General features: G+C 42.9%; 2 protein-coding genes across 5 annotated transcripts in view; one reads left to right on the top strand and one right to left on the bottom strand.

Moving 5' to 3' along the window:
• The window catches only part of IFT140 (intraflagellar transport 140), a 128,202-nt gene that overhangs the window by 76,452 nt on the left and 29,635 nt on the right, over positions 1 to 22,115 (top strand). The gene's annotated exons all lie outside the window — the stretch shown is intronic.
• On the bottom strand, positions 612 to 14,172 carry TMEM204 (transmembrane protein 204). Its single transcript, XM_056533604.1, has 3 exons — positions 13,162 to 14,172; positions 4,339 to 4,494; positions 612 to 1,432 (listed from the first exon to the last, which is right to left on the bottom strand). The coding sequence occupies exons 1-3, from the start codon at positions 13,421 to 13,423 to the stop codon at positions 1,188 to 1,190; spliced, it is 663 nt and encodes a 220-aa protein (XP_056389579.1). The 5' UTR covers positions 13,424 to 14,172; the 3' UTR covers positions 612 to 1,187.

The raw sequence follows: 22,115 nt of genomic DNA, 5'->3' as shown, positions 1-22,115 counted from the left end.
AATCGGTGGAGGTTAGGGCCGATAGCCGATAACTTATATCGATATTCCGGTATAAGTTATCGGCTATTTAACCCCCCGAGACACCGCTGCAGATCATTGATTTAAAGCGGGCGCTTTAAATCAATGCACTGCAGTGGCTTTTGCGGTGCCATAGGCCGCCGCCACCACCCGCTTCTCTCCCCCTACCTGTCAGGGTGGTCTGGGTCATCCTTCCTTCCTGTAGTGTCCGGCGGCATTCCGGGTGGAGGGTGAACCGGTCCGGGCTGTTCTTCTTCTCCGGGGGTCATCTTCTCCACTCCGGGCACGGCTGTCACGCCCCTTCCCAAAGACTTGCATTGAGGGGGTTGGGTGTGACATCATGAGGGGGCGGGGCTATGACGTCACAAGCTCCCGGCGACGGCTCCAGCGTTCGGAACAGTTTGTTCCAAACCCTTTAATGGTGCAGTGATTCTAATGAAAACTATTTTAATCTTTTATTTACATTTTTTTTTAATCTGCTAGTGATACCTACTTAGCATTTTTAAGCTAGATTATCTTGGTGGCTGCTGGATAATAATGTGTGGTCGTATTAAAAAAACGTTCAATGGTAATTTTTTTTTTTTACTTTATAATGCAAAATGGTGATAAATAACAAAACATAAAAATATGCTGCTATTGGTTATTTTAATACATTAATAGGATATAAAATAGGTCACTTGTGAAATCTTTCTTTGCTCAGTATGCAGATCCTTCAATGCATCATAAGGAGAATGACCTTTTGGTTTTCAGTTAATTGCTGACTAGTTTCATAAATGGAGAATCCTAAGCACTTTGGTCCTGGAATATTTTAAGTTTCGGACTCGTAGGTAAAAAAAAAAAAAAAGTGCTGCGTTGCACCGGTGCAAGCACAGTGAAGCATCATGGTCTCATGAAAGGTCCAACACAAGAAAGGTCAGAATCTGCAGCCACCTTCTTGTAGCACCTTATAAACACAGTGATGTATAACCATGGTAGGTTCTCCATATTGTATCCATACACATTGTGAGATGTCCATAATAATAGAAGAGGCCCTCTGTAAGTGAATAAATGGTGTGATACATATGTATGCATTTAATACGTATGGATTTACACCACTTGCTGAATTGAGAAAGGCGTCGATCCGTATACCATATGAAGACTATCAATGGTGTCCCCTCTCTGTGCCCTCATCAGCAGGGAGATTCAACATAATCATTGTCCAGGCCCCTGCGGAAGCGGTTAGTGAGTGTACGGCTGATGACAATGACTCGAGGTGCCATACAGTCTTCCCGCCGGTGGAGGATGTTCCAAATCAGGATAGCAGCGGCCAAAGTTGCCAGTAGGCAAGCACCAATATCTAGGTAGCAGGACCAGGATAAGGTCGTGTGGGGTCCAATTCGGTAGAAGGTCACCAGACCTATGACCAGAACAAAACCTAAAAACGAAAAGAGTAAGTTGTATTAGTGTGTCCCTCATAATGAAAAGTTATCTTACAGGCGCAGCTTTAAAAGCATTTTTATTCTAGCTTTGTTCTTATTACTTTATAAAAAAAATTTAGAACACGTGTTTTGATACAGTTTAGTCCAGTTTTGACGAATCAGTTTTTCATCAAAAACCTGATACGGGAACTGTATTGCAAAAACGTGGTGTGAATGCACCCTAACCACTGCGGGGCATCCATACTGTAATGCAGTGTTTCCCAACCAGGATGCCTCCAGCTGTTGCAAAACTACTACCCCCAGCATGCCCGGACAGCCTTTGGCTGTCTGGGCATGCTGGGAGTTGTAGTTTTGCAACAGCTGGAGGCATCCTGTTTGGGAAACACTGTATTACAGTATGGATGCCCCGCAGTGGTTACACGGATTAGCAGCTTTCTTTGCCGCGGCCGCAGTCATCCTGCCTGTTGTGAATGGGAAGGAAGCTGAGTGTGTTGTTATTTTGTCTCTCATGGCACACAGCAGCATGCACACTCCCCATGGCTATATTTAGCCTGCCCCGAACTTCCTTTTTTTGTGCTGCAGTCTGCTCCGAACACTGGGCGAAGGGACAGAGACTGAAGGGCGCCAGGATGTCCCCTCACAGGAGGAGGAAATGCCTGTTACTACCTGTTATGCAAACTGGGCCTTGAAAGCTTGGGACATGAAAAATCGAAAGGGGGGCTTTGGAAGAGAAAAACTGTTGAGGAAGCAGCTTAAAGGGGTAGTCCCGTAGAATGCCATAATGAGATAATGGAAAATACTTTACTGTATAAACTATTAAGCCTGTGATAGCACTGCAGGTGTTCGCAGGCTTTATAATCAGGGCATTGAAGTGGAACATCATGTTCTTGTTTTTTTTTTCTTTTTTGCTTACGTATGTGCTTAAATATATGCAGTATATGTTCAAATACATAAGAATAACCCGAACTGTAAGAAAAACGAACTAGATAAAGACTGACTCCATCCACTTGAAGCACAGATGACCAGCGTGAGGTCATATACTACAGGACAAAAATATGTGACGCCTGAATATCACATCCATACCGGTTTTTATAACATATTATTCAAAGACCAGAGACCGTAATGGACGCTTCCACTTTGTACTAGATATTGGAGTCATGTCTATTCTTCCACAATAGGGTTAAAGGGGTACTCCAAAGGATAGGGGATAAGATGTCTGATTGCGGGTGTCCCGCCGCTGGCTGGGGACCCCCATGATCTCCCTGCTGTAAGCGGCGTTCATTTAGAGCATCGGGAGCAGCGCCGGAGGCTCGTGACGTCACGGGCTTGCCCAGCTCGTGACATCAAGGCCACGCCCCCTCAATGCAAGTCTATGTGAGGGGGCGTGACGGCCGTCACGCCCCCTCCCATAGACATGCATTAAGGGGGCATGACTGTGATGTCACAAGCCTCTGCCCCGCATCGCCAGTTTGCTCCGTGCACCGGATGTCTGGGGTAGGGGATAAGATGTCTAGGGGCGGAGCACCCCTTTAAGGTAGCACTCATGTTGGTGATCCAAATTCATGCTAGGAGTGTTAGGGTATGTTCACACTATGTAATTCTCACGGAATTCTGTGAGCGGAATTCCGTGAACGGAATTACGTGCTGTGAACATAAACATCAGTGTGAATGGGTTTCTGAGAGACAATTGTCCGCCGCTGAAATTGTTCCGCGCAAAGAAAGAACATGTTCATTCTTTGCGCGGAAGTCCGCGAACACTGCATAGTCGTCAATGGTGACGGCGCAGTGCCGCGCGGCCGTACTGCCGAAGTATTTCGGCGGCAGTCGCCAGAATGGAATGTCCGCTCGGGGAATTCTGCAAGCGGAGATTCCGTTCATAATCTGTAGTGTGAGAGTCCGAACTCGCCCCTCTAGAGATACAGCTACCTCTTCCACCAGGACCCGGTATCACTGGCTAGCCTTCTAGTCCACTGCAGAATACCAACCACTTGGAGTAGACCATTTGTCATCTCCTTGTTGGGTCTGACACCACTGAAAGTGCATGACATTTACCGTTAGCTTCTAAGAAAAAATGGGACTGGAAATAGTCAACTTAGCTCCATTCTTAGAAAACTTTGTTCAGTATCTTCTTTTGCTATAGCCCAGTGGTCTCCAAACTATGGATCTCCATCCTGGGAGTTAAAGGGGTACTCTGCTGGAAACATCTTATCCCCTATACAAAGGATTGGGGATAAGATGTTTGATTGCGGGGTTCCGTCGGTTGGGACCCCGCGATCTCCTAGCCTGCAGCGGCGGTGTCCAGAACACGTAAGCTGTAAGCTTGCAGTTTTCGCATTCGTGACGTCACACCATGCACCCTCTGTTCATGTCTATGGGAGGGGGTGTGACTGCTAGTATATAGCCCTCATGCCAATACACATGAATGAAGCATCGCCAGTCATCGGGCACGGAGCGGAGTTTGCTCCATGCAACAAATGACAGGGCCACAGCGGAGATCGCTATCTAACCTCTTATGCCCTATTCTTTGGATAGGGGATAAGATGTTTCCAGCAGAGTACCCCTTTAAGGTTTTAAGGTCCACAATTTGAAGACCACTGCCATAGCCCTTCCTAGTAGCTAATGGCTAATGTATCTACTGTATCTACTGTATGTATCTAATGTATCTACTGTATTTACAACTAATGTATCTACTGTATGTGTGACACTAAACATCTCTATAAACCAGTGTTTTTCCCAACCAGGGTGCCTCCAGCTGTTGCAAAACTACAACTCCCAGCATGCCCGGACAGCCTTTAGCTGTCCGGGCATGCTGGGAGTTGTAGTTTTGCAACAGCTGGGGGCACCCTGGTTGGGAAACACTGCCATAAGCATACGAGTCACATTTTTCACATGTCATACTTACTTGCAAGTTGAAAGACAGCAGCTATGGCTTCTTCCCACCACTGAGAGTCTTGGGTAATGATGGGCAGCTCCACTAGACCCATGAGGAAGATGAGCTGCCCAGCAGTCAGAGCAACCGTAGCAATCAGATTACATGCCCTCATCATGTCAAACTGCACTGTACGGGGAGACAGGAAACATCATGTCACTACACCCATTTTATGTTTACAGTTTTCTTAATTTAGAAAAAAAAAAACATAGATTTCTACAAAGAAACATTTTAGAGAGACGGGCAAAAATAGTATCTCTAGGAGCCAAGATGTATGGAAAGATGTAACCGCCTTCGTGTTTAAAGCGATATTCCATCACCGGAAGGATGTAGCCTAAAAGCAAAATTCGATATAAATAAATGTTTATTATTTCTGTTTATAATTGTTGCGGCTCTGTTTTCTCTGTTACAGAGCATTGAATCTCATGTAAAGCCATAGAATAAAATGTAATATTTCTGACTGTCAGCAGCCGTCACTAGGGAGAGATGACAGCATAAAACTGGATAAATATTTATGGGATATGTTGGCATCCGATGATCGCCACTGGAAGCAGACAACAGTTCAGCTCCCTGATGCTGTAAGACATGTCACCTGACAGGTTAGCTCCCATAATGCACTGCATGTTACCAGCATCGTTTTGAGTTTAGCTTTAGGAGATGTTTACTACTACAGAAATTATGCACTGAATTTCCATGAGGAAATTCAATGTATATTCCGCTGGCAGCATCCTCTCATTGCTTTCAATGGAGGCTGCTGCTTTCAGTGGTAGACTGCTGCTTTCAGTGGGAGGCTGATGCTTTCAGTGGGAGGCTGATGCTTTCAGTGGGAGGCTGCTGATTTCAGTGGGAGGCTGCTGCTTTCAGTGGGAGGCTGCTGATTTCAATGGGAGGGTGCTGCTTTCAATGAGAGGCTGCTGCTTTCAATGGGAGGCTGCTGCTTTCAATGGGAGGCTGCTGCTTTCAGTGGGAGGCTGCTGATTTCAATGGGAGGGTGCTGCTTTCAATGAGAGGCTACTGCTTTCAATGGGAGGCTGCTGCTTTCAATGGGAGGCTGCTGCTTTCAATGGGAGGCTGCTGCTTTCAGTGGGAGGCTGCTGCTTTCAGTGGGAGGCTGCTGATTTCAGTGGGAGGCTGCTGATTTCAGTGGGAGGCTGCTGCTTTCAGTGGGAGGCTGCTGCTTTCAGTGGGAGGCTGCTGCTTTCAGTGGGAGGCTGCTGCTTTCAATGGGATGCTGCTGCTTTCAATGGGATGCTGCTGCTTTCAGTGCGAGGCTGCTGCTTTCAATGGGAGGTTGCTGATTTCAATAGGAGGCTGCAGCTTTTAAAGGGGTACTCCACTGCCCCAGCATCCGGAACAGTTTTTTCCAAATGCTGGGCATCGGAATACCCCTTTAAGCCAAATATTAGTTAATTCATATCGTAGTTTTTTTTTGTCTCCATTTCACCATTTCCAGTACATTATGTTTAATTTCGTTGTATGCATTGTGTGCGGAAACATAGTCAACTACATTATTGTGTACACACACACACACAAAAAAAAATATGTTATGGGTTAAGATTTGTTTTTCTTATGATGTAACTCAGTTGGGAACAGATTGCATACAGCAGCATCCATTAACGTATATGTTCTTTCCTGAAAATCATATACATTAAGCAGAAACAAAAACGTGGTAAATGCACCCTTACTAAGTTGCTGAACATTATGAAAAAAAAAATACATATAGATATGGGAATTCTAGTTCAAAAGCAGAAAAGTCCTTAAAATAATTCCTGATCTATGTCTATTAAGTTTCCCGTAATTGTAGGCACTGTATCTCCACACACATAGAGCCTTGATAAGGACAATACTGAAGAAGGTGCCACAGCAGGGATTGTTTAAAGTCCAGCGACAACAGTGGATGTTAATGTCTACGCTGCTGTTGTGTATGAATGTTATGGCCTTCTGCTATGGCAACTTCTATTAAAATCTTCTGTCTCGATAAGGATCTCATTATTACACTGCATAGTCTTTGTGTGAATTACACATGCTGTTGTGTATCCTGCACATGTGGTTCTGGATATCCTGTCCAGCTTTACTTCTCTTATATCAGGCCTAAGTTACAGTTAGTTCCATAGCTGTACTCTGTATTCTACTGGTGAGGTCACTGTGTACATACATTACATTACTGATCCTGTACTGATCCTGAGTTATATCCTGTATTATACTCCAGAGCTGTACTCACTATTCTGCTGGTGAGGTCACTGTGTATATACATTACATTACTGATCCTGTACTGATCCTGAGTTATATCCTGTATTATACTCCAGAACTTTACTCACTATTCTGCTGGTGAGGTCACTGTGTACATACATTACATTACTGATCCTGTACTGATCCTGAGTTATATCCTGTATTATACTCCAGAGCTGTACTCACTATTCTGCTGGTGAGGTCACTGTGTACATACATTACATTACTGATCCTGTATTATACCCCAGAGCTGTACTCACTATTCTGCTGGTGAGGTCACTGTGTACATACATTACATTACTTATCCTGTACTGATCCTGAGTTATATCCTGTATTATACTCCAGAGCTGTACTCACTATTCTGCTGGTGGGGTCACTGTGTACATACATTACATTACTTATCCTGTACTGATCCTGAGTTATATCCTGTATTATACTCCAGAGCTGTACTCACTATTCTGCTGGTGAGGTCACTGTGTACATACATTACATTACTTATCCTATACTGATCCTGAGTTATATCCTGTATTATATTCCAGAGCTGTACTCACTATTCTGCTGGTGAGGTCACTGTGTATACACATTACTTATCCTGTACTGATCCTGAGTTATATCCTGTATTATACTCCAGAGCTGCACTCACTATTCTGCTGGTGAGATCACTGTGTACATACATTACATTACTTATCCTGTACTGATCCTAAGTTATATCCTGTATTATACTCCAGAGCTGTACTCACTATTCTGCTGGTGAGGTCACTGTGTACATACATTACATTACTTATCCTGTACTGATCCTGAGTTATATCCTGTATTATACGACAGAGCTGTGCTCACTATTCTGCTGGTGAGGTCACTGTGTACATACATTACATTACTTATCCTGTACTGATCCTGAGTTATATCCTGTATTATACTCCAGAGCTGCACTCACTATTCTGCTGGTGAGATCACTGTGTACATACATTACATTACTTATCCTGTAATGATTCTGTGCTTATTATTCTGCTGCATTGGCAAGTTGTTGAATAGTCTTATTTAATCAGCAGGAAACATCCCCAAGTCCTATGACACTTATATATTCTTTGAATGCATCTCTGTTACTCCGTAGGACATCTCCTCTAAAACTAAATCTGCTGCTTTGAATACATTGACAGAGCATGTTATGCTTCTCCTCACTTTGGAATGGGTCCCACATTCTGGTGATAATAAGGATCCTAATGATAGGACCGCTGCCGATCTAGCATCTATGGAGCATGGGTCCAACATACCATGCATTACCTCTGGGGAGCGCCGGAGATACTTGAGTACACGGCTCATGTATATCCAGTGCTCCCATAGAGAATGCATGGAGTCCGTTCGGAACACCCTGCGATCAGACACTTATCCTCTATCCTGTGTATTGCACATATTCATTTACTCGCTGGAGTACCCCTTTAATAACCCCAAGGCAGCGATCACACAAGTTATAAAGTATAGTGGTTTGTTAGAGAATGAACATGGCGGCAGAGAATTGGCTTGGAGCGCTGGCTGGCGCTGCACACACTATCCTGTAACATGCACTTCACTAAGCTGCACACTGTTATACACACTGCTTTCTACATGTGGTATTTGACCTTTGGGGGAGCGCAGAGGGGGGGAAGGAAAGTGAATGATGAATGTTTTATTACCAGTGACCTAATGCATGCTGTGCATTTTCTGTGTAACCATTTCCATGCTGGCCAGAACCGTATCACACTACAGCTCTCTCTCTCCTTTCACTAACGGAAGAGGTTAATATCCTAAACTACATTACACAGGGATAAGGGATAGGCCTCAGAATGTCTTCATTCTTGGACTGGCAGGAAAATACCAGATTTTTCTGGATAGAATCTTTGAAGGCATCCTAGATTTTTCCTTTTTTGTGCAGGTCCTATTGCAAATTTCTGGTCATTGAAATAAAAAAAACATACAGGATTCTGTATAAAAACACTATACAGTATTGTTGTTTTGAACATTTAATACAGATGTGAACCTAGCCTGGTGACTAGATAGTTTAGCAGACCATAAAGGGGTTCTCCTGTGGAAAACTTTTTTTTTTAATCAACTGGTGCCAGAAAGTTAAACAGATTTGTAAATTACTTCTATTAAAAAATCTTAATCCTTCCAGTACTTATTAGCTGCAGAATAGCGAGTAGGAGATCCCCATAGCAAACATATGCTGCTCTGGACAGTTCCTAAAATGGACAGAGATGTCAGCAGAGAGCACTGGGGTCATGATGTCAGCAGAGAGCTCTGTGTTCCAAAAAGAAAACAATTTCCTCTGTAGTATTCAGCAGCTAATTAGTACTGGAAGGATTAAGATTTTTTTTTATAGAAGTAATTTACAAATCTGTTTAACTTTCTGGCACTAGTTGATTTAAAAAAAAAAGTTTTCCACGGGAGTACCCCTTTAACCCCTTAAGGACGCAGGACGTAAATGTACGTCCTGGTGAGGTGGTACTTAACGCACCAGGACGTACATTTACGTCCTGTGCATAACCGCGGGCATCGGAGCGATGCCCGTGTCATGCGCGGCTGATCCCAGCTGCTGATCGCAGCCAGGGACCCGCTGGCAATGGCCGACGCCCGCGATCTCGCGGGCGTCCGCCATTAACCCCTCAGGTGCCGGGATCAATACAGATCCCGGCATCTGCGGCAGTGCGCGATTTGAATGAATGATCGGATCGCCCGCAGCGCTGCTGCGGGGATCCGATCATTCATAACGCCGCACGGAGGTCCCCTCTCCTTCCTCCTTCCGGCTCCCGGCGTCTCCTGCTCTGGTCTGTGATCGAGCAGACCAGAGCAGAAGATCACCGAAAACACTGATCTGTTCTATGTCCTATACATAGAACAGAACAGTATTAGCAATCATGGTATTGCTATGAATAGTCCCCTATGGGGACTATTCAAGTGTAAAAAAAAAATGTAAAAGTAAAAAAAAAGTGAAAAATCCCCTCCCCCAATAAAAAAGTAAAACGTCCGTTTTTTCCTATTTTACCCCCCAAAAAGCATAAATTTTTTTTTTTATAGACATATTTGGTATCGACGCATGCGTAAATGTCCGAACTATTAAAATAAAATGTTAATGATCCCGTACGGTGAACGGCGTGAACGAAAAAAAAAAAAAGTCCAAAATTCCTACTTTTTTAATACATTTTATTTAAAAAAAAATTATAAAAAATGTATTAAAAGTTTTTTATATGCAAATGTGGTATCAAAAAAAAGTACAGATCATGGCGCAAAAAATGAGCCCCCATACCGCCGCTTATACGGAAAAATAAAAAAGTTAGAGGTCATCAAAATAAAGGGATTATAAACGTACTAATTTGGTTAAAAATTTTCTGATTTTTTTTAAGCGCAACAATAATAGAAAAGTATGTAATCATTTTAATCGTATTGACCCTCAGAATAAAGAACACATGTCATTTTTACCATAAATTGTACGGCGTGAAAACGAAACCTTCCAAAATTTGCAAAATTGCGTTTTTCGTTTTAATTTCCCCACAAAAATAGTGTTTTTTGGTTGCGCCATACATTTTATGATATAATGAGTGATGTCATTACAAAGGACAACTGGTCGCGCAAAAAACAAGCCCTCATACTAGTCTGTGGATGAAAATATAAAAGAGTTATGATTTTTAGAAGGCGAGGAGGAAAAAATGAAAACGTAAAAATTAAATTGTCTGAGTCCTTAAGGCCAAAATGGGCTGAGTCCTTAAGGGGTTAAAGGGGTACTCCACTGCCCCAGGGTCCGGAACATTTAGTTCCGAATGCTGGGTACGGGCTGCGGGGGTCGTGATGTCACACCACGCCCCCTCAATGCAAGTCTATGGGAGGGGGCATGACGGCCATCACGCCCCCTCCCATAGACTTGCATTGAGGGGGTGTGACGTCATGACCTACGCACCCAGCGTTCTGAACTAAAAGTTTTAGACGCTGGGGCAGTGGAGTGCCCCTTTAAAGAGGTACTTTGATACTGAAGTTTCTGATTGCGGGAGGTCCAAGCGATTAGTCCCCCTGCCTCTCCTCATGCACGGAATGGTGTGCGGTGGTCGACACACCCCTTCAATGCATCTTAATGGGAAAGTCGGAGATACATGAGCGCTGTATCTTTGGCTATCCCATAGAGATGCATGGAGGGGGTGTGTCGATTAATGCTCTGTCACAACTCTGTGCACATAGCCGTCTTTGATCGCAGATCGCAGGGGGTCCCAGCCATTGGACCCCCCCACGATCAGACACTTAGGGGATAAGAACTTTTGTACTGGAGTTCCCCTTTAAACATGGGTGTAAATAAGCTACATATGGTTCATCATCAAGGTTCATGGCATACCTTTTCATCTCCATTGACCTTTCCAGTGCCTAAATATAATCCTTTTTGTAATATGTAAATGAGGCTTAAAAGTCCAAGGGGTGTTCTCTAACATGGCAAGAGTCCGGGTAATTCCAGCCATGTCCTTTTTATCAGTCAAACAGGGTAGGCGGATGCAATCGGGTTCCGAACTATGGACGTGGGTGGCAGCCTCTAGAAGAGCTATAGGTGTTGCTAGTAATCTAGTAATGCTTCCACGCACATTGGGGGATATTTATCAAAACCTGTGCAGAGGAAAAGTTGACCAGTTGTCCATAGCAACCAATCAGATTGCTTCTTTCATTTTTCATAGGCCCTTTTCAAAATGAAATAAGCGATCTGATTGGTGCTATTGACAGACCTTCTCCCCCAGGGTATTGTATATTCTAATGCTAAAATGCATAAAAGTTTAGAATACTAGGATAGACTCCTCAAGGCATGAGGAGCCCTGCAGTTCCTGACACAGCCATTGGGGGCAGCAGAGAGCCCACTATCAGCTCTTACTGCTACAACTTGGTGTATAGAGTATGTAACAATAAAATAGTAATTATTTTTCTAATAAAATTTTAATTACTAAACAAAATTAAAGAAATGTAAAAATAAAACAGAAAAAAAATTCTGGAGTGCCCCTTTTAATAGCTATTTGGTTAAAAATTAAAATAAATAAAATATAAACATTTCATAATACTCATACTAATTCAAATGAGGGATAGAACCATTTAGGACCCTCCACTACAACCCAGAGTAGAGAGCAGCTGCAAACCTGTACATTACAGAGACAGCACACTGATTTCAATTAGAGCCGTGTAATACTTTATTGTATCTATGGAGGAGCTAGTCCACAACCCCCATCCCCCCCCCAAAAAAAAAATTAATAAAAATTTACAAGTGATTGCTCTTTGACCAAAATTGCTGATTTTATGTGGTTGCTTGACTACATATACGTGACTCTATGAACAGCATGATCATTTCTGTCTATTCATGTATGATGTATTCATGTATGATGCATCTTAATACATAGTCACTTAGGTAGTTGCTTCATGTGTGTGCCATATGGAGCATTTACCATAACAACCATATTTGATCCTCTCACTTACCTGGACATGAGTTTTAAAAAAAATCCTACTTGGTACGTACACCACATTTCACCTATTCCTTAATCCCCTTATAATTCATAGCTTGCCATGGGGCCATACTGTAGCTTTGTTTTTTAGTTAGTTTTTTCACATATTTATGCAGAGGGGATAACATGATGCCTAAAGGTGTGTAATACAGACCTTTGGGCCTTCACGTAGTAGCATATAGAGTCTATATATACACACAGCCATTCTTTCTCTGTATGTGATGAGGCCATAAATTGAAACATCGCCATAAATTGGAACGTCTGTAGACAAAATTATACAGGACATAAACCACTAGAAGTATTGGATGTCTCCGAAATCAATTTCTACTATTAACTAGAAGGAGCGTAGGCAGTGTTTACAGCTCTTCAATGTCCAGGTGACCTTGTCATGAGATCTTATGGTAAAGCAGATCCCACTGATCATGAACAATGGGATCAATTATTGCATATCATAACAAGTCTGTTCCTTTAGTTGTAAAAATATTTCAATACACTACAATCCTATAAATATCCAGGAATTTAGGCAAATGCAGAAATCAGAATGAAATGTTATAGCTTTACATGATGTTACCCTTGAATAGTATGTTACCTCTGAATATCTTAAGCACATCCTTCACAGAGTACAAGTCTGTTTAACCGGTTTGTTTGGCAGAAACTTAATACTAATATTTAGCCATAACTAATCAAAAACTTCCCGCATCAGTCTGAGATATTGCTGAAGAATAAACTGACCATAGACCTAAAAATTTCCACCAGTCTGACCAACATTCAACATCTGACGCCAGTCATTAAAGGGTTATACTTTTACATTTTTTCAATAAGATTTAAATCTATTTTCTTAGTAGATATAAAAAACCTTCCTGCTGTTCAGTAAAGTTTGGAGCTGTGCAGATTGTTTTTTGTTTTCTAAACTATTACATAATTATTTTAGTTATGAGGGAAGCGTATTATTGTTCTTCCTACCATTCATTGGTCTGAAGTCCATGAATTGCCTCTTATGCACAATGACAAGTACTACTCATTGATAGTGGTGAAACATGAGAGAAGTGAGTATATTTACACTCATACTTACACTTGACCGTGTTCCGGGATTCTTGCAAGCCAGATGGTTCTGACCCCCAACCAATAGATTGGCACACCCTTTCATCTCCTTGTCCTGGCCTGGTGTTTAATCCTCTACCGGCCAAACACATTTTCCAAAGACCAACGCTGCGCTTGCGCCCTTCCTCCATCGTTTGGTATACCCAGTTTGGTGTGAAGGCAGCCACATTGTTGAGAATAAGCGATACCAATGCTACCGCCACAGCCGCAGCCACAAGTTTTTGCATGCCCATTGCCTGCTGCCACTGGACCTCCGCTTAAACAGGATGAGCCCTTCTGCACCGCACAGGGTCAGGAGCAGCTAGAGGACATCTCCGCTCATTTTGGGAGGTAGAAGCCCCCCAGAAATGGCACAGCCAGCCGCGCCGGCTTGGCAGTCCCATGAAAAAGGAGATCTGAAGCAAGGAATCCCAAAAAGTTTCTGTCTCCACTCTATCCACACTCCTGCAAGGCAACCCCCACCTCCGGCACTTGGAGATGCAACAGCATTCCCGTCTGGACCCCACCAAGCAAAGGAGCCCCCACGAATGGTGGAAATCAGACTCTCGCCTTCCCACGCTCAAAGAAGACAGATGTGTTCCAGATGTGGCTCCTCTTAGTCCCAACCAAGGTGGGTGTCAAGTAGAAGTCACTTAAGAAGCAGAGGGGCAAAACTTTCCATATTGAAGGTGAATTCAAAACTGAAGACTACAGACTTCAAGGGAGAAAGTGAACTTGAGGAGAAGAAATCAGAGTTTCTCCCTGCGGCTGTTGGAAGATGAACGCTCAGTGAGAGCTCAATAGCGTGTGTGTGCAAGCAAAGCAAGTCTCACAGAGAGAGGGGATGGGGAGGCAGCAGCTGATAGGAAGTTTTTGTTTTACGGATATATATATTTTTGGCATGGGATTTTGATAATTTATTTCCTAACTGTCTCTCTCGGAGCAGAGGAAATGGTTTTTTTTTTTTCTCTCCTGTCGCTGTGTTTCCCACCCCCCCTTTCCTCCCAGCATCTCCCCTCCTCATTGGAGAGTTTTGGTCAAACTACTGGTGTAGATAGATATTTTGCGAAGAACCTCAAAGCAGGATGCATTTCCTGGAAGGCAGATTTTCCCGTCCAAAACCTAAATCCCTCCCCCCTTCCAACACTGTGTATTATTATTCACCATCTTATAAGAAGCACAGTTGGAGAGGTAGCAAGTACTCAATCCTCCTGAAAGTCATAAGGAATGTATTACTGTCGAATGTTCAGGTCATCTAATCTAAATAGACTGGAACCTTGACTAACTCCCTCAGGGTGAAATATTTTTTGTAATCAAAGCCAAACTTTGGATTTCAGGAATTTTCAACTTTAAAATAATTTTTTTTTAAATCCACCACCTCTGGTAAAACTGATGGAACCCCTGCACTTGTCACCCAGATTTATGACTTCATAGTAAATACACAAATCACAGCTATGACACAAAACAATGCTTAATAGCTGCACATTCTGGCTCCATGAACATTCCTCAGGGAAGATTATTAATGTCTTTATGTTTTTCTACTTCAGGTAACAGTAAACAATTTGGCATTACTCAGTTTTCAACAATTTTCTTGCATTCTGCATTTCTAGCACAAATTTCAACACTAAAATTGTAAAATTAAAAACGTTATGGTCAGCTCCTCCATGATAAAAATAAATGCACAAGGGCAACCTGCCAAGAGCGTGAATGTGAATAATGGAAAGAAATCGAAAACTCTTATGAGTGTGGAAAAAGATTTGGTTGTTCCCGATCACCCGTGTGTAAATTTTGGTGCATGTGTAAAGAAAATGGGTAAACAAAGAATGACATCGAAGCATCATGATGTTTTAGTTGAACAGAAAACTTTTCAATCCTGTGGCACAACCTTTCAAAGTGATACTTTCACTGGGATCAGAAAACCCAGTCTCCGTCTAAGGTCTTGCAAAGTCAGGTTGCACTAAAGTGAGACAGCTTTTAGCCTGTGCTGCCAAGGCAATATAATTTTCAGATAGGTTACTGTCTGCCACAGCTTGCACTTCTTTTACACAACTTATGGGGTTGCAGCAGTACCTTTATTATGGGAGTTGTTCTGAGCCTCTTGGATGCATTTTCTACGCCATTTACCTTGTGGTTGAGCCAACATGTTATTTTGGTACTTTAGGCCGGCCTGATTACAGCAATACCAGATTTGTAAAGTTTCCATCATGTTTTTTTTTTTTTTTACTTTTATGTCATTATCCATACAGGACATATATTGTTATATTTTAATATTTCGCACAATTGCGCACGCAGTGATACCAAATATATTTATTTTTATTATGTTTTCATGTTTTTATATAGGAAAAGGGAGTCCCGTAGGGGACTTTTAGGAGGAATCATTAGATTCCTCATACAGATCAATAGAGTTCTATTGAACTCCATTGATCTGTGTGCTCTGTGATCCATTGATAGAGTCTAGTCCAGCCAGGCTCTATCAGTGACAGAGCCACGGACACCAGGGAGTCAGAGGTAAGCCCTCCGACTACCTCTATAGTGGATCGCCCACCAACCCCCCTGCAGTCGTGCTGTGGGGGGGGGGGGGAGGGGGCGATCCACCCCACTAGCCCACCAGGGAGCATTCACATGTCCCTTTAGACGCTGCTGTCAGCTTTGACAGCAGCGATCTAAAGGGTTAATAGCCAGCCGCGCCGATCACCACATGCTGGCTATTAGCGGCGGCCCCCAATTACTGTGAAAACAGCCGGGGATTGCACAGTATGGAGCAGGCAGGAGTCAGGAGCCGCTCCATACACCCCTCTGAGCGCCGCCGTGCTTGTCAGGGGCTTTAAGGTCCAGCCCTGCTGAAAAATGTACCTGCCTGGCGCCTGGAACTGCATGTTCCGGGCGTTGGGCGATAGGAATTCCACATCCCTGCTACATTATAAAAGGGGAAGATAGTGTAGATAGAGAACTGTGACTTCTTAATATACCTGGGGGTTGAGAGGAGGGAGGTGTCAGAATAGTTAATAGGGATAGGCTTCATAGGAAAAAAAAACTCTAAATTTCATCCTGACTAATGCCAGAAGCCTGACCAATAAAACTGACGTTCTGGAGCTGATAATGTCTGAGGAAAATTATGACATAGTGGGTATAACAGAGACATGGTTGGACTATAACTATGAATGGTGGTCAACATACAGGGTTATAGTCTATTTAGGAAGGATCAAAAGGAGGGAGGAGTTCTTCTTTATGTAAAGTCCAGCCTGAAGGCCGCACTGCAGGAGGCTATATGGAGTAGAAATGAGAATGGAGAGTCATTATTGGTAGAAATATAATAAAAGCGGCAGAAGATCAATTATTGAGGCAAATGAACAAGATAGGAAATTACAACAAGGTGGTTATTATGGTGGAATTAGGATTATTTATTTAAGGAAAAAGACGTTGAAGGGGTGACCTAATAACTATTATATCAAGGGGCAGTACAGTGATCTCCCCCATGATCTTTTTACACCAAGAACTTTGTCTATAACAAGGGGTCATCATGTACGTTTTGTGGAGAGAAGGTTTCTACACCAGCACAGATGGGGGTTCTTTACTGTAAGAGCAGTGAGACTATGAAACTCTTTCCCATATGAAGTGGTCATGGTGAACTCCATAAAAGAGATCAGGAGGGGCCTGGATGCATTTCTGGAAGAGTTATAACATTACAGGTTATGGATACTCGATTTCTAGGGACAGAACGTTGATCCAGGGATCTATTCTGATGCCATATTTAGAGTCGGGAAGGAATTTTTTCTCTGTTATTGGGACAATTGGCATCAGCTTCATAAGGGCTTTTTGCCTTCCTCTGATACAATTCAGTAGAAACACAATAGGGATATACGTTGGACTTCATGGGCTCTTTTGTTCAGCCTTAAATAAATGAATGGGTGGACTACAGAGCCCAGAAAATTCTTAAAATGGTCAATATAGAGATCTCTGAACTTTTAAGAGGATGTAGCTCAAAATCAGCACCTAGCCCCCTAATTTTTATAATATCACTTAAAGGTGTACTCCAGAGGCAAAACGCCCTTCAGTACTTATCAGCTGCTGTATGCTCCAGAGGAAGTTGTGAAATTCTTTCCAATCTGACCACAGTGCTCTCCACATGAAAAACCTCTCCTGCTCTGGACAGTTCCTGACATGGACAAAGTTGGCAGCAGAGAGCACTGTGGTCAGACTGGAAAGAACAACACAACTTCCTCTGGAGCATAGAGCAGCTGATAAGTACTGGAAAACTTAAGGGGTACTGCAGTGTAGGAAATATATATTCCCTATCCAATGTGTCTGATCATGGAGGGGCCAACACCTTGGACCCCCCGCAATCTCCTGCACTGTGCTCCGCCTCTCCTCGCACATAGAGCTGGGGTCGGCATACACCCTGCCATTCATTTTAATGAGCCAGAAATGCTAGAGTGCTGTACTCGTGTATCTCCAGCTCTTCTAGAACTCTTCTAGAGATGAATGGAGGGCGCTTGCTGACCCACACCTCGTGCGCGAGGAGAGCCGGACACTACACTACAGTACCCCTTTAAGATTTTTAGATAGAAGTAATTTACAAATCTGTACAACATTTTGATACCAGTTGATTCCAAAACATTTATTTTTCTTCGGAGTATCCCTTTGATGTGATAGGGGGAAAAAAAACTTTTAAAACACTTTGGGGAATCATCTTTTAAGTTGAATTTGAAATGTTTGAACCTTTTTCAGCAGTTAGGAACAAGCTCAATAGGGGGCGCTAAAGAGAACTCAAAATTTCCACAAGGACAAAACAGTCATACAGGGAAAAGGAAAGAAGAAGGGAAAAAAAAAAAGACATCCATCCTCTGAAATCTGAACGAATTTTTCAATATTACTTTTAATATTTTTTTCTTTCTGTGCAGCATTCAAGCAGCCAACATTTTAGAAAAATATTGTTCCGCTCATGTACACTAATAATCCTATAATTTGGCATCCGGTAGTCCACAAATCTGTCTATTCTTAGCATGTTTTCTGGAGGAATATATAAATGTCCTCACCCATGATGTTAGGACTTATTTAAGGACTGCACTTTTACACCCCCTTCCCGGGTCCCCTTTGAGTAGTCACGTACCTCTCATCCACAGGGATGGGCCCCACCTTGTAGCTGCGTCACTTGTCTATTAGCAGGAAAATTGTTACCATGAGCTGCTCGGCCGGGGCTACTGATGTGATGAGAGTCTAGAGGAAGAGCGGGGTACACACCTTATCCTCTCCGTGCCACACACTCTTAAACAAGATTAAAGAGCCGCATATCATCTAGCCTGGAAAGGATAAAGCAGCAATTGTTCACAAGTCCTGCAGCATGCTTAGTGAATTTAGATATGAAATTTGGAATATAAATAATTTAATATTTTAGGATTTATTGGGTTTCCTATTAACCAAGCTTAGTGCTATAGAAGTGTCTCCCAACCAGCGTGCCTCCAGCTGTTGCAAAACTACAGCTTCCAGCATGCCCGGACAGCCTTCGGCTTCCAGACATGCTGGTAGTTGTAGTTTTGCAACAGCTGAAGGCACACTGGTTCGAAAGCACTGGCTTATAGTCTGGAGTAATCCAGCAGCAAGTATTCCTGCACTTACTGACATCCAGAAGAAGGAGTGAACAAGTACCATTACAAGTGTCAATAAAGGGGTGCTACAGTGGAATTTTTTTTTATTTTTTTTCAAATCAACTGGTGCCAGAAAGTTAAAGGGGTATTCCAGGCCAAAACTTTTTTTTATATATTAAGTGGCTCCGGAAAGTTAAACCTATTAAAAAATCTTAATCCTTCCAATAGTTATTAGCTTCTGAAGTTGAGTTGCTGTATTCTGTCTAACTGCTTTCTGATGACTCACGTCCCAGGAGCTGTGCAGCTCCTATGGGGATATTTTCCCATCATGCACAGCTCCCGGGACGTGACATCATCATTGAGCAGTTAGACAGAAAACTTCAGAAGCTAATAACTATTGGAAGGATTAAGATTTTTTAATAGAAGTAGTTTACAAATCTGTTTAACTTACTTTCCGGAGCCTGATGATATGTAAAAAAAAGTTTTTGCCTGGAATACCCCTTTAAACAGATATGTAAATTACTTACCTATTTACAAATCTTTTTCCAGTACTTATCAGCTGCTGTATGCTCTACAGGAAGTTCTTTTATTTTTGAATTTCTTTCCTGTCTGACCACAGTGCTCTCAGCTGACACCTCTATCCATGTCAGGAACTACTGTCCAGAGCAGGAGCAAATCCCCATAGAAAACCTCTCCTCCTCTGAACAGTTCCTGACATGGACAAAGGTGTCAGCAGAGAACACTGTGGTCAGATTGGAAAGAAATTCCTCTGGAGCATACAGCAGCTGATAAGTACTGGAAGGGTTAAGATTTTTAAACAGAAGTAATTTACCAATCTGTTGAACTTTCTGGCACCAGTTGATTTAAAATTATTATTATTATTTTTTTTTACATCAGAGTACCCGTTTAAGGAGTTATATCCCCCACCATTTATTTTGACTTGTAATTCTCATTTAGAAACGCAAAATGCAGCACTTAAATGGGTCCTGTCAGAAGCAAAAACTTTTTATATGTTGTACATCTTGACAAAACATTAAACTTTCTAATATAATTCATAAAATAATTTTCTGCTTTATATAGAAATCATGGCTTATAAAAAAAAAAAGCCATAAGGGGTCCCCGTACCATCCAGAACATAATCCTGTCCGGCTGCAGCATCATCTTTGTCCCCAGCTGAAGCACAGGCTGGGACAAAATCCAGGAAGGGAGGGCGGGATTAGCATTCCTCTGTGCTCATTCCTGTCCTGTTAGGGTACGTTCACATGCGCGGATTTTCTGCTGATTTTACGTTGCAGATCCGCTGGTGAAGGCCTGCTCTATGCTGGCTTTACATGTGCCTGCTCGTAGTGGCAATACGCCGCTACCAGCATGCACACTGCGATGTGCGAGTCGCAGTATACTCGCACATCGCGGGAGCTCTCTGCCTAGCTCAGAGCAGGGAGAGCGGCCGCGATGTGCGAGTACGCCGCGCACATCGCTGCAGTGTGTCTGCTCATAGCGGCGTATTGCCGCTACCAACAGGCACATGTAAAGCCAGCATAGAGCGGGCCTTCACCAGCGGATCCGCAGCTAAATACGGATTGGATTAAGAGATCCAGCACAGCAGACTCAGGGAGAAAGTGAATGCATGGTGAGTGAGGGCAGGCTCGGTGCTTACCTGGGAATAAGTGAGCAGCAGAACAGACGGATTTGTGAGCCAAATACAGAAGCTAGACACATGAGGAACACATGGGAAGAATCTGCATGACTTAGTAAATAACATATAGAAGCATTATTTTTTTCTGTGATATGACAGGTATGCCTTAAGATTGCAATTTCAGGTACAGTTTAGCGGCACAACTGTACATTCTGGCAGCCGCATGCGGATGAAACTATGCCTAATAGCCGCACGATTTACCAACAAGAATCTTCTGGCCATTGGCCACCACATGTGAGTATAGTTTTGTCCCCATGAGGCTGCTTTGTGCGGCTTTGCTGTAATGGGTGTATCTGCGAGTATCTTGAAGGGGTACTTCACTGGAAAACATTTATTTATTTATTTTTAAATCAACTGGTGCCAGAAAGTTAAACAGATTTGTAAATTACTTCTATTAAAAAATCTTTACCATTCCAGTACTTATCAGCTGCTGTATGTTCCAGAGTTCTTATTGTTTTCAACACTGGATACCTCCAGCTGGAGGGCTTTTTCTCCTGACTATGGAAACACATCCACATATGGGGTAATGTGCTGGGCGGGCGCACAACAAGGCTCAGAAGACATAGAGGTCTATGGCATATCAGTAGCTGACGGTAACATACTTTCAGAGGAAAATACAAAAATGAAACACCAACATGTGACACCATTACAGAAAGTACCCCCCCTGAGGAATGGGTATAGGGGTAAAGAGGACATTTTGAACTCACGGGTGTTTCCTAAATTTATTTTCCTGGAATGTAGCTTTTGAAAATTGCAATTTTCAACCCATGCTCTGCTTCATTTTTCTGGGAACAACTAACATGTGACTCCGAATTGTCGCCTGGAAATACGACAGAGCTCATGAGCGAGAACTCTTCGCATTTGAGGCGGATGTTTGTTGCGGACCTAACAGTTACATACATTCAGAGGAAAATACAAGAAAGGAACACCCACATGTGAGCCTATTACAAACAGTACACCCCTTAGGGAAGGTGCATAGGGGTGAAGTGGAGATTTGGAACAGATCGGTGTTCCTTAAATTTATTTTCCAGGAATGGATGAAGTGTTCTATGGGGGGGAAATTGCAATTTTAATACTGATATGACAATTCCCAGAATGAGGACCCAGAGTATAGCCAAAAGAAAAAATGATGCTCGCCCTAAACCCTATGCTCTGAATCATCATTCTGGGAATGTGAAGTGTGTGGCCATCCCTAACCTGTTACCTCAAATGCGCACCCCGTTCAGGGGGAGAGAGAGCGCTGCACATTTGAGGCAACTGCAAACCCCCAATGTTGTTGACTCTCTGTCCCATGACCCATTTTTTGGGGGGGAAAAGATATTAGGGGTATTGGGAAAGAGTTTTTTTTTTTTTTTTTGGGGGGGGGGGGGGGGTATTGGTTTTAAAATTTGGAAGACAATGTACTCTGGACTGGTACATTGGAGTCGAATTCTGGGGAATTAAAATTAGGGAAAAGGATAAAAAATGTAGTGCTCCATGGAATTGTGATACTCCCTGAAGCAGTTTTTAATGCAGAGGCCTGGATGATCGGGGCAAGTGTCGCACTGAGTGGTGGTGTCCTTTACGAATCCCCCTCCTGTGACACACTGCATTTTTTCTGGGATCGTTTCTTTTTTCCAGTGTGGGGGACCTCACCTGGAAAGTGTTGGCCGGGGACGATCCGGG

This window comes from Hyla sarda, chromosome 8, assembly GCF_029499605.1.
Source record: "Hyla sarda isolate aHylSar1 chromosome 8, aHylSar1.hap1, whole genome shotgun sequence".
NCBI classification, from domain to species: Eukaryota; Metazoa; Chordata; class Amphibia; order Anura; family Hylidae; genus Hyla; species Hyla sarda.
This window is presented reverse-complemented; position numbering and strand designations above follow the sequence as displayed.

Bases quoted from the DNA above. Each gene is read 5' to 3' on its own strand.
- TMEM204 (XM_056533604.1), bottom strand. From the start codon at position 13,423: ATGGGCATGCAAAAACTTGTGGCTGCGGCTGTGGCGGTAGCATTGGTA. The intron at 4,495-13,161 runs GTAAGTATGAGT...CTCCCCGTACAG, and splicing joins ATCCCGGAACACGGTCAAGT to TGCAGTTTGACATGATGAGG. The intron at 1,433-4,338 runs GTAAGTATGACA...TTTCGTTTTTAG, and splicing joins TGCTGTCTTTCAACTTGCAA to GTTTTGTTCTGGTCATAGGT.